The sequence below is a fragment of the Artemia sp. Qi Xiang Cuo genome, chromosome 6 (assembly GCF_049724085.1).
Source record: "Artemia sp. Qi Xiang Cuo chromosome 6, ASM4972408v1, whole genome shotgun sequence".
Taxonomy (NCBI): Eukaryota; Metazoa; Arthropoda; class Branchiopoda; order Anostraca; family Artemiidae; genus Artemia; species Artemia sp. Qi Xiang Cuo.
The window spans coordinates 36,174,152-36,187,371 of record NC_142799.1 but is presented as its reverse complement, the minus strand read 5'-3'; the positions used below and the strand labels follow the sequence as shown (position 1 = coordinate 36,187,371).

The following is a 13,220-nucleotide window of genomic DNA, read 5'->3' as shown; positions in this document are numbered from 1 at the left end:
GAAATACTTCAGTCAAATCGTTGACAAACAAACAAAATAACACTGGGCCCAAACAACTGCCTTGTGGCACACCGCTCAAAATCAGACTCTCAATTGAAAGTGCACTACCGACTATAACTTGGTGGGAACGGCCTGATAAATAATCTGAAATCCACGTTAAAGTTCTACTGCCTAGCTTATACTTTTCAAATTTTTTACTGAAGTCAATGTACAAGTAATCAAACTTCAAACCGAAATCAACCATATTTTGGAAATTTTTTACAACTTCTAGCAACTACGTATTACATGATCTGTTTTTTCTAAAACCATGTTGTGACGGATGCCATAATTTATTTTGGTTGAAGTAATCCTGTATCTGATATACAATAATCTTTTCAAGAACTCTCGAAAAAATTGAGTTGTTTGAAATTGGACGATAATTTTGAAATTGGGATTTAGATCCTCCTTTATGGAGTGGCTTTACAACAGCTTTTTTCCACGCTGTGGGGCATTTACCACTTAATAGACAATGGTTAAACAAAAACGCGAGAGGTTCAGATAAAGACGTGGCCGTCTTCTGAAGAAAAGCGTTAGAAATACCATCTATACCTGGAGCTTTATTAACGGAAAAGTCACGGAGAATTTTTAAAACCTGCTCTGAAGAAATATCACAGTCATTGAAGGGCACTTTTTCTGCTGAAACAATTTCGGTAAAAGGGGGCGGACTGCATGCATGGACATCATTCGGATCTACAAAAACTGACGAAAACACTTGATTAACACATCAGCCTTTTTCTGATCATCGCTTATTAATTTACTAGTAGCTGGGTCATCAAAATTGCACGAATCATTTGAAGAATCAGTCTTGTTTCTATTAACATACTTCCAAAACTTCTTTGGACACCATTGAATGTTAGTAATGATTGACGATTCGAGTGATTCCCGGTTAACACGTAGAGAACGAGTGGCGCGATTTCGAGCCTTTTTATACGCACGCCACGAGTATTCGTTTTTTTTTTCAACATATACCGTCTCCATCGTTTATTTTTGTCACTAATAGCATCAAGTACAAATTTTGGCAGTCGTCTTTTTTTTAACTTTCTTTTATGCAATAACGTGGAACGAACCTATCACATGCATCTTTTATAACCTCTCGGATGAACTCAAAAGCAACATCCACATCTGCATTCCTAGACTGAAGCTCCTCAACAATAGAAACGGAACGGATAAAGTCAAGAATTTCATCTTAACGACCCTTGCTATAATCATAATAAAGTTTAGAACCAGAGTTCACCGCTGCACTTACATTCATTGATAGAGACATAACTACATGGTCGCTTTTACCTAGAGGTAGGAGCATCTTAAGGTCTAATATGTCATCTGGAGATTTCGTGATCACCAAATCTAGTACATGGGGAGTGGAATTACTTCTGAGTCTTGTGGGATCAACAATATGCTGGTACAGAAAGTTATCAAGTAAGGTTTGCACAAGTTTGAAAGCAAAACTCTGGTCCGTCCCTGACGTAGCATGGGATAACCAGTCAATATCGGGCGCATTGAAGTCACCAAGAATAAGAATTTTTGAGGAAACAGACGAAAGGTACGACAGATAACTCAGCAGGTGATTATCATTTAACATGCTAAACTCATTTCTGGATGGGCTTCGATATATGCCTACAATCCTCACATTTTGGGATACCCCTGGTAACTTAACCTCCACACTAATTACTTCACTTAATTCCATAGTAAACGAAACATTCAACTTCTGTATATTTCAATTTTTACGACGACGAAACATAAATACAAATTCTTCTTTTCGAATGCTTGTTGTACACGATATTATAGCCACTCAGTTGACAGAAATGTGCTTTGGGGCTGAGGCAGTGCTTTGAAAGCACCTCGGTCACGATAACTATCAGGTTTCTGTAAATTTACCAAAGAATAAAGTTCATAAAGTTTGTTTGAAAGTACATCAACATTTGTATACAACACGGAAAGATTATTTTTTCATTTCATGCCAGGAGGGGGCCGCTTGTCCCTAATGTTACTTTGAAAACCGTTACCTTCTAACTGTCTATTTATACTGGTTACATTGTAGGATAAAACATTTAATGTTCCATTGTAGCTGGGAGGGCTGCACGAATCTGACCGTTTTTTGGAACTATAGAGATCCCACGGATAACCAAATCATCTTCGCCCTGTGCACGCCTGACCTGCAACTCCTCATATAACATTGCTCTTTTCTGACGGTCAGTCCTGGAGACATTATTTCTGAATTGAATCGTACCTGACCCTTTTCTTTCGTAAGACTTTTGTTAAATCTGCTTCTTAGTCTTGAAATCTGGGACTGAGAATAATATGAGAACTGGCCTTTTTTGGTATTGGTGGTTGCCACTTGGCTTTGCTGACTCCTCAGACGATGGACATTATAGACGCTTATGTTTGGGTGCTCATAATCACTCGCAAGGTATTCTTTCTTTATGTAGAGTTCATCATTTGTTTGAGGGGGGACACGAAAAACAACAATATTTAGCTTGCGACGCTGACGGTCTCTATCGTGTGCAACCATCTGTTTAACTTTGGTTTCAAGCTGCATCTCAAGATCTTTTTTCAACGTCTGAATCTCCGACTCCACCAAATTCTGAACAGCGTCCTTGTCAAACGAGGGAGACTGTTCAAGGGTTGTTAAACGGCTTTCAACATTACCAAAACGGTTTTCAGTGTCGATGGTTAGCTGTTCTCGCAGTTCGGAAAATGCTTCTTTGACTGCATCTTTTACTTTGGTTTCCAGTTCATTTACTGCACTAAGAGTTGACCGGAATGGTTCGAGAGTCTTGTCCATAAGTTTTTAAATATCGCCCAAAGACGATATTTAAATATTTAATACCTGTCACTTGTGGGTTACATTTAAAAACTGGGCATCTCCACTCACAGCCTACTCGCCGTGTCATTTTAGTTAGTAGAGAGTATTCAGCCTCTGACGTTTCCAGACAATCAATGCATATCGAGAGGCTACATCCGTCGCAGTTCATAGCACTTGAATCTACATCTAAATTCTCATCACATGTTGCGCACTTATCGGTCCCTTTTTTGGGGCTCTGAAGAGGTCTCTTTGGTGGCATTACGTTCAAGCTTTAAGGATTCTAAGGTAGACAAGACCTGTGGAAAGTGAACCACACAAATCAGCTGATCCCAGCAGTTTAAGGATAAAAATCCCGCTAGTACTATACGGCTCTTGAATGTTTGTTGTTGCTCCCTTCTTCACAGGCTGTCTCCAAACCAAATGCAGCTTGAATTTTAACGTCGAAAATGTGTAAAAACTGCTGAGCTAATTTAATGTATGATATTAGAAAAATATAATATTTGGCTATGTTTGGCAACTGTGTATTTGGCAACTATGTATTTTCAGAAGAAACAGGTGCACTTCAAGTAATCCTTTATTTGTTTACAATCCTTTGTTTGTTTTAATTTGAATTCAGTTAGAATTCAAACACAATGGATTAATTCTCTTGGGAATAAAAAATAAAATATCTTCCAGGTAACTTCAAAGACCAGGTAAGTGAATTCACACTTTGAGAAAAGACACTTAAGGATGGATAATAGTTGGAAATGATAAATATAGATACCAATAACTGCTTTACCTCATGAAATTGGCCAATAATCCTGTATTCAATTTTCCATAGAACAAGTTGCTGTTGTCAACCAAATTTCTATTTTGTGGAATCCGACTTGTCTTTTTGAAAAATTGTTATTATTATTATTATTTGTTTTCAAGATATCGGGGATTTAATCCAAGTATACATGTGGCTGAATGCCTCTTCGAAATTTATCATTAAATCTAGCATATAGATAATCAGTAATTTGTCTTTTCCAGGAGTATATGATAATCTTATAGAGTCTCGAATAAAACTTCAGAAATCATTAATTGCATCAAACAGGCTCCCTCAATTGACCTCTTGGAACGTTTTTGTGAATAAGTTAGATGGAGATGGGAAATCTGCACTGAAAAAAACACAAAGGTCTTTGAAAGACCTTTTGGATGATCTTTTAGAATTGCAGGTGAGTGTTCACTGAAAAAACAAATATATTTTTGTCCAGAAGATGCTTAATATATCCTTGAAATGGTGCACTTTTTGGGATAATCTTTCCTTTGTGTGGTTGGTTCTTATGCCGAACATGATGAGGAGAAGCGTTGGAACTTTGACTGCCTCTTTCGTGTATGCAGGTATGCTTGTTTTAAACCGGTATGATGTTTCCGGTCTTGGGGTTGCACTATCTACTCTCATGAGCTAATTTGTTTATTTGATTCGTTCCATTCAGATTATTTAAGCTAACTTTATGGTCTGTATATGTTTTTGTATGTTTATTTTTGTGATTTTTTTTTTGTTTCAACCAAGCTAGAAAGATCACGAGTTTTCATTTCCTCTGCTGACATCATCAACATAAATAAAGATGCTACTGTTTGCGGTAGCACTACTGTTTCAGGTGGTAATGTAATCATCCATGATAATTCACTCACTTGTACCCAATAAATATTTAAGAAAACCAGATGTATCTAACTGGAGGCTTGACTTTATGTTTTTTGGTTCTTCCTGACGACTTTCAAGAGGAACATAGATCAATAGCAGGAACAAAACAGGAACATTAAGTTGTTATGGAACATTAAGTTTATGATTCAAATTATCCTAAGATCAATCGAATATTAAATGATTATGACTAGGAACACATTAGTTTAAGTTGATCTATCACTAGCATGTTCTTCATAGCCTCTAAAACCATATGGTATTTGGTCAATACAGCCCCCTGTACTGATTGTATTTTTGTATCGCGAAAAAGTACCTGCCATGTTTTTTCTCCCATGTTAGGTTAATTGTTCTCATGTCTCATGTTAATTGATTTTTAGGGTAAGAGGGAGAGTTTGGTCTCATAAATGTGGACTTTTCCTGTAGTTTAGACGGGACATTTAAACGTGAAAGTAAAATCCATGACTTTTTCAAGATTGCAAAATCCCAGGTAAAATTTCTGGCTAAGATAGTGTTACATTGACTAGATAATCTCAAGGAAGAGAAATAGATTAGAATGGGAGGAGCATTTGTTTGGCCAGGGATATACAACTTCTACATGGATATGGCTTCATATCAAAGCAAATCAAGGTAATTTTTCCCATAAGAGACTAGAACCCACCAGCGGCTAAATTTAGTAAAAAAAAGAAAAAATAATGCGCGTATAGAAGAGGGAACGTTAAAATTGATGCGAAGGATCCCTTCCAGGAAAACATGGGCCTAAAAATGATATCCAGTGAAAAACTTGTCTTATTAGTATAGTGTTCGTCTGTCTGAATTAATGGAATTATTTCCTGCTTGAAAAGTCCCTTAAATTGCACATACTGGTAATAGGAGGAATTCTATGGACGGTTTTCAGTGATGAAAGTGGCTCAAATCTGATTAGCTCCATCCCAAGCTGTGCGCCATAGCGTGCATTACCAGTCCTTGCTGACCGATGATTTGAGGGCTTCACCACTAGGAGATTAGACTGTCTTCTGGCCTAAGAGAACTCCATGGACCAACTGCTTGGTTGAAGAAGAATTGCCTTTGCAGCGTGCTTTTGCCCGCTTCCAATAATATTGATTAGTTCTAGTAAATGTAAGAATCTAAAGCAATTTTTTAGTGGCTCGTTAATAGGCTTTGACACATTTTTGGATTCTTGATATCAGATGCTCATAAAATTCGTAGGATAGATGCTGAATAGAATTCATTAATTGCTTTCCGTATGTTCAATAATATTTTAGAACATGGCTTTGCTATTTGACATGTGTTTTTACAAGGTTGTTATCAATTTTCAGGGAAGGCTGCTTGCAAGTAATTCGAAGACCAAAGCCGTAGCTGGGAATAATGGCAATAAGTCAAGTCAAGTTGAGAGGTAAGAATATTTGCTTTAGTTTATTTCATTTCTTTTTACAACGCTTATTTTTGCATCTAGACTTGCAAAAAAATACAAAAAGTAAGTTCTACTTGAACTGGTTTCAAACAATTTTCAGCACAAGGTTTGATTTGGACATCTAAGTGCATCTTAGAACTTTACAGCTCTGCGGGGTTTATTTAACTGAATTCTAGCTGGATTATTATGACGAATAACAGTGTTAACTGGAACATTGTGTCATTTTGCAAGTATAACCAATCTCTTCTATTTGTAGATTCTAAGTATGTTGCACTCTTCAGGGGATTATTATTTGAACCTTTAACAAACCTCCTCAAGGATGGTATGTCTGCCCCTGAGTAGCCGTGTTAGTGTTCCACCCTAAGACCAATCAACAAGAAGCAATGCATAGTTTCTAAGATATTGAATTATAACACTCAGGGCTGTCGAAAAGTTATATATCGAGCTTCTAGGTTTAAAAAACAAGTCTTCTTCTCTACCTATATTTGTGGTTTTGCCGACATTTGGGCTTCCTTGTCAAATTTTTCTATAAGCATTGTTTGCCCCCCCCCCCTTCTCCTTCTCTCCTGTCTGGAACTGTTACTGTGTTTTGGACTGTATATAACCCCGTTTTGGTTGAGCAGGAGAAAAGAAAGGGCTATTGCTACTGAATTTAAGTTAACATAAGTTGAGGGACCAGAATCTGTATAATGTCTAAATCGATCATGGTAGAAAAATATTGTCTAAAATAAGACATATCTAATTAAAACTTGTTTTATATTTCTTTTTTTTCGTTAATTTTGTGGGTCTGTTCGTGATTATTGACTATACACGCTGTACTTATAAAGTGCAAAGTGGTACTTTTCTTTTTTTAGCTTCTTATTTATTTATTTTTTAACTAGATGATAAAAAATAAAAGTCCAAAATAGGGATAAAATCCTTTTTAATAGACAGTGTATAATAAATTTCACAAAAAATACCAGATTTTTCGGTCACATATACAGTGACCGTCATCAGTAGTAAAACTAAACTAAAACAATTTAAAACAAAACTTTATATACTAAATCAAATAAAACTACATATTGTTTAAATCTCCAATTCTTTTTAAAGCAAAGGCGGAAGCTAGGCTCTTCGACCATCTTGGATTCGGTTCATTAGCGTTCATTGATATAACATTTGGATAAAGGTCAACTACGTTGGGTGAATTGAACTTTACTCTGTCAGATTTTAATAAATTATCATATATAGAGTTCAGCCCATATTGACCTGTATCCCAATTCAAAGCAATATTCTTGAATAAAATTTTCTTTATTTCAAGCGTTTCACGAAAATTTTGCTTTAAACCCCAATCCCTAGAAATCAAAGAGACATTCTTGAACAAAATAAAATGGTCTGGAAAATTAAAAATATGTTCTGAAAGGGCTGAAGTAAAATCTTCAGACTTAGAATCTTGCTTTAAAGCCGAAGAAATAGAGCAAGGCTTTAAAGCAAGATTCTAAGTCTTTTAACTTTTGTTTTAAATTGTTTTAGTTTAGTTTTACTACTGATGACGGTCACTGTATATGTGACCGAAATATCTGGTATTTTTTGTGAAATTTATTATACGCTGTCTATAAAAAGGATTTTATCCCTATTTTGGACTTTTATTTTATCGTCATGGAAAGGCAGTGGGGTCTCCGAAATTATCTACTAGATGATAAAAGATATTTTTCAACAAAATATTTTTTGTTTTCATGATATATGTTTTCTTTAGAATTTGATATTTGTTCCTATAGTGTTCTTAATGTCTCTTTCATTTATAGTGATGAAGAAATACCAAGCGATACAGAAGAGGAGGAAAATATGGATAACGGATATGAACCTTTAAAAAAGAGGATGAAATTAAAGGAATACTCTCAAACTATATCAAACCGCCATAAGCAGTTTTTAAGCTACAGAAATGAAATGATCAACTATTGGAATCAGAGAACAAAATTAGCATCTGGTAAATTAAGTTCAAAATCTTTTCAGAAGTTTGAACAGTCAACATTGAAGCAGATTGAGTTGATTCTTGCAGATAAAGACAGACTGGTTAAGCGGACACAAATAAAACGTTCAGCCTATTTGCCGCTTGGTGTAGAAGCTGAAAAATCGGAAAAAGAGGTTTTTTTTAATTGTTTTCTTTATTGCATACTTACTTACTTGCTTCATGTTGCAAGCGATTGTCTCAAGGCAGAGCTATAGATCCGTTTACGTGTTTTGTTTCTGGAGCGTCTGGCTGAAGTTGACGGTTCAATGATCGATGACATAAATAATTTCTTAGACCACACTGCTTTTCCATTTACGAAAAATTAAGCAAGAAAAACGGGTTTTAATTTTTTATAAAGCAGTGGATACAATAAAATAAACACTTAATTAAACAAAAATACTCTGAATATTTCGGCCCCACAACCGGGAGCCTTTCTCAACGGAAAAAAAAGAAAAAAATGAAACAAAAAATGTCCTTTTTAAAAACCTTAACTTACATCAAAATAAAAACATACTAAACACATATAGAGAGAGAGAAAAAAAAACAACAAAAGAAAAAATATAAATAAATAGGAAACAAAACTCACATATTAAATAAACACTTCCATTCACTGGCGTACAAACAAAATTTTCTTTTTTTTCCGTTGAGAAAGGCTCTCGGACGTGGGGCCGAAATATTGGGAGTATTTTTGTTTAATTAAGTGTTTATTTTATTGTATTCACTGCTTTATAAAAAATTAAAACCCGTTTTTCTTGCTTAATTTTTCGTAAATGATCGATGGCCATTCTCGATTTCAGCGTGTGCCATAATTCCTCTTCTTACTAAGTGACTTCAAGTTGGACATGGTGGTAGATAATCAGTTTTTTCTTTGACCGCCTGGTCGCTTCCTCCACACTGCAAAGGGGAAACTTTATGTATGGCTTCAATCCCGCATCGTCAGGGTGTCGGGTTCTAGATGATCAGTCATCAATCTTCCAAGGCACGATTGCTGATTCTCGTGTTTCTTTTTTTTCAACTGTTAATTTGCAATTTATCATTGCCAAGTTTGTAGTGATTAAATAAAAAAAAGTCTAAAGTAATTTTAAAAAGTGGCCCAGAACAAGAAAAATTGTCTCTTTTTTTATTGATTAGTTCTGGTGTAACTTAGTGTCAGTGAGCAGGCAAGGTATTGAGAATAGTGAATTTTTTGTGGATATTTGATTTATTAAGTTAATAATAGTATCGCTCTCTCTGTGCCTCATCCTAACACATTTTTAAAGATTCCATCAAGTTCACAGAATTAGGCTATATAAAACTCGATTTTCCTGAAAAAAAGTTTTTCATATCGAAGCGAATAATACTTGTTAGAAAAAGAAAAATCATAAAGTAGCTTAAAATATGCTTTAATTTGGTGTATAACCAGCAATAGTTTTGGTATTTATTATTCTACATGGACTGAGTGATCATAATGACATGGTTCAGAGTTCCTTCGCACACAAAAATTCTTAGCCTTAGACTGGGTATTTTAAGTAAAGTGTAAGTGGCTGTGCTCAGAGATTATCGAATATAGTGATCGATGATCAATTAAAGTTAAGGCCAGCATTTAGTAGTCTCAATTCAAAGCTTAAATTTAGGAAGCGTAACCACCTCGTGGTGGGATTTTTTTTTCATCACTATTAATACAGGCTTCATGGCTCAATCATAGTGATGTTTCGACACTCCTGCGGGTTACTTCATTTTTTTTGGGTATTGTTATACATTCTCTTGAACGCCTCAAGAGATGTGCTCTCTGTGACTACATCTACCGGAAGGCTTTTCTACATGGTGGTGGATCATCAGGTGAAACTTGATTTCAAGTTTTTTTAGCGGAGTGTATCCTGCACAAGGTAGTCCTGACGAGCTGTACTTTGGTGAGTAAATCGTACGGAACGAGGTTTGACAACTCTTTCGATGTAGGAAAATGCGTTTATTTGTAAAACTCCGATATAGACGCTACGTCGAAATGATTCGGGATAGAATCCATGGGCTTGGCATCAGAATTGCATCAGATTGCTGTGCGAATTGCCCGATTTTGGACACGTTGAAGAGGAGCAGCGTGGCTTGTTGTAGCTCCACCAATGAAAGGACGTGTATACAATATAGCTGGTCTGATGTGAACAGTGCCAAAATGCACTCGTCAGGAGACAAGACTGCTTAGATACTAGGCCCATGTGAGATCAGACGGGGAATGGACGGGGAAGAAAACGTAATGTATTCACTGTTTTTATTGCCTCTCGTTTAAAGATGTAAAGAGATTGAACCTTCCCATTTTGTGCTTTAAAAATTAAGAGTTCTTTTCTTTTGACGCATTGAAACTGATTAGCCACGCATCCGCTCATACTTCAATTTTGTTTTCAAATCAACCCGAAGTACCTTGTAAAGATATTTATTCTTTGCAGTAGAGATCTTTATCGTCATATCCTCAGCAAAGCAATAAGTTTTTTTTTCACAAAGCCATCCCCTTGTTCGTTTACGAACACTAGGTACAAAAAGTCGGCCCAAGAATATTTCCTTAGGATACTCCTGAGAGCACTAGATGCTCTATTGAAGTAAAACTATTAAGGACGACACGTAACGAACGCTGATGAAGAAAGCTGGCAAGCACCTTAGATTGCCGATTATCAACTCCGTTATTGTCTGTACCATTGGTGGACTCATCAAAATAAGTCGAAGCTCAAGCCAGAACGGTCCAATGTTTGGGCGCCCAATCCATAGAGTTTAAGGACTAAGGGCTGATTTAATCCATCCTTATGAATACCCTATAAGCTGTTCAACCTTACCATCCAAAACTATATCCCCCAACTTAACATCCAATTTATGAAATGTCTCCAGCCAGTATCTAACGTCGGCTGGGTATTCTTCTATTGGATGCCTTCTTTTTTCCGCTGCCATTTGTTATTTTTGGCAAATTGTGAAATCAGCTCTTCTAATTTGAATGATTCCTCCAATGGTTTCAGTAACCATTTCGTATTTCAGCCTTTCTAAGTCGAAAACGATGTTTGATCAGGGTTGGGTTAAACTTTGGTTACTCCCTTGTTTCTTTACTTCCCCCACCTGCCAGTTTTGTTCCAGCCTCTTAAGAGTCTCTGTTCCAGCCTCTCCTTATAGGAGCTTTCATCATCTTTGAGAGATGGGAATGAAAGCTTCTGGTCTATAACAGGTCATTGATGCCCCATTCTTAGCTGTTTCATCTGCCAGTTCTTTACCTGTTATCCTAGCATGCTCTGGGTCTACATCAGAATAATACAGCTACTATTGGATGCTAGTCTCTTTAAGGCTTCACAGTACTCCAATTCACTTTTTTTCTGCTCTTTATATCCCCAAGAGCCTTAAGACATGTTTGGTTGTCAAATGTGCTGCAAATGTTCCTATTTGTAATTTTTAATTCCTCCCGGCTCTTATCTGCCTGTTTTGTTTCAAGAATTTCAGCCTGGAAGACTGTTGCAAATACCAATAAATGATAACAAGTTATCTCTTAATTTGGATCAGGGGCATTGTAGTACATTACTGCCCCTGTCCCCGATCTTCCATGAGTTTGTGATCCATCTGTATAACAGTTTATTGCGTTATTTTAGCGGAATAGTACGATTTTCTGCTCGATATCATTCCTTGTTTTTTTATAAAAATCTGTTTATGTCTCACTGGTTTTATCGTAGGGACAATATTATCTTTGGGAATCTGCAGCTTTCTGCACTTAAGCAGATGTGAGTTGCGTGCGTCCAAGTAGCTTTTCATTTTCCGACTCCGTAAATGCTGTTCCTGGTTCTATTGGCCTGCAATCTTTAGCCTGACAGCACTTTATATTGCTTCTTCTTCTAGGAAATTCTCCATAGGTGAAAATCCTACACATAGTACCACGGATGCCGTGGCAGTTCCATAGTACACTGATGTGATCAATTGGCAGGCAAGCCAACGTAGTCTTATCAAAGGGGTCATATATGCCTGATTGTGAGCCGAGTTCACCCTGACTATTACACCATAAGAAGACAGCCCTGATTGAATTATTGCCTTATATGTAAATATATATATATATATATATATATATATATATATATATATATATATATATATATATATATATATATATATATATATATATATGTAGATACGTGATCTTATTTTGAGCTAAACCCCAGTTTTCCCCCACCACTCTCTGGTACTGGATTAGGGAAGCTTTATCTTTCCGAGCTTTTTCTGCACAGTGGACTTTCCAGCTCAACTGATTATCCCAGATTTTTTTTTACTGAGTCAATTCTTATTACCTAAGGTACTAGTCTATCTGCCATATAGGGTTTAACATTATAAACTGGTTTATGACTTGTATCTACTGGACCATCTATATGTACTTCAAGCATAGGTTTCAAGGTTTCTTCCAAGCATAGGTTTCATAGTGCATTTTTTTCTTCTCAACCGACAAACTAAAGTTTTCCTCATTCTGTGCCCTTTTTCAGAACCAGTATTAACGCTATCAACGCTAGGGATAATCCCCTCATCTTCAAACCTTGTTCTTTAGACAATTGGTGTCCCCTCGGGCGTACTATTTTGAGAGAGAGAGACAGTTTGTCTATCTCTTTCTGCTCCCTTTCTAGAGAAATCATCCTCTGTGGTTCCCAAGTGCTTTTCCTGCTTCTTTGGAGAGCCCTACCCAAAAGCTTCCGAAGAGCTTGGGCAGGCATCCCTTGACCCACAGAGGAGAGGCTTGATCACCGCTCGCTGATCGTCGCTAGCAGGTAGTACTCGATCCTCTGTACCAGTAGTTACAAAAGAATACCTTACTGACGCTTCAAATTGCTCCTCAAAGAATTTTTTTCTGAGCTTGGTCGATGTTCATCAGTTTATCCAATTTTTTTGTTGTATCCTACAAAATGCTTTGCCTTGTAAAGAGACGTTGAGCAAGGTGGTAATTGAAATTAGTAGTAGTAGACCTTTGTGTCAAATGAGACAAGATGAAAATCATGCTACGTCATGCAGACGAAAACCTACTCTTGGTAATGCGCAATTAGACAATCTAATGTGACCTGTTTCCTACGGAAACCGTATTTCGTATCAGCCAATGACCAGTGTGACTGAAGGTGCTGGTAAAGAACCTTGTTAAGGAGACTTTCACACATATTTCGTAGACAGGACAGGGGCTGATTGGGGGATAGGATCCTAAGCTAATAGGGTCACTATCTGTCTTTGGCACAGAGACTAGATGAGCAACTCTACAGACTTTTGGGAATGGCCCTGCTATAAAGTATTTACAGAGCAGGGATGAGAAGACCGGTGAGTTCAGGAACACTTATTTTAAGGATGATAT

The 13,220-nt window shown here is 36.7% G+C and overlaps 1 protein-coding gene across 4 annotated transcripts in view; it reads left to right on the top strand.

The window, feature by feature from the left end:
• Positions 1 to 13,220, top strand: part of Aatf (Apoptosis antagonizing transcription factor) — an 89,986-nt gene that overhangs the window by 43,147 nt on the left and 33,619 nt on the right. For all 4 annotated transcript variants that reach the window (XM_089090167.1, XM_089090169.1, XM_089090168.1 and 1 more), the window contains exons 6-8: positions 3,854 to 4,038; positions 5,822 to 5,898; positions 7,698 to 8,037. In XM_089090167.1, coding sequence (XP_088946293.1) covers positions 3,854 to 4,038; positions 5,822 to 5,898; positions 7,698 to 8,037 — 602 coding nt within the window. The remainder of the gene's footprint in view (positions 1 to 3,853; positions 4,039 to 5,821; positions 5,899 to 7,697; positions 8,038 to 13,220) is intronic.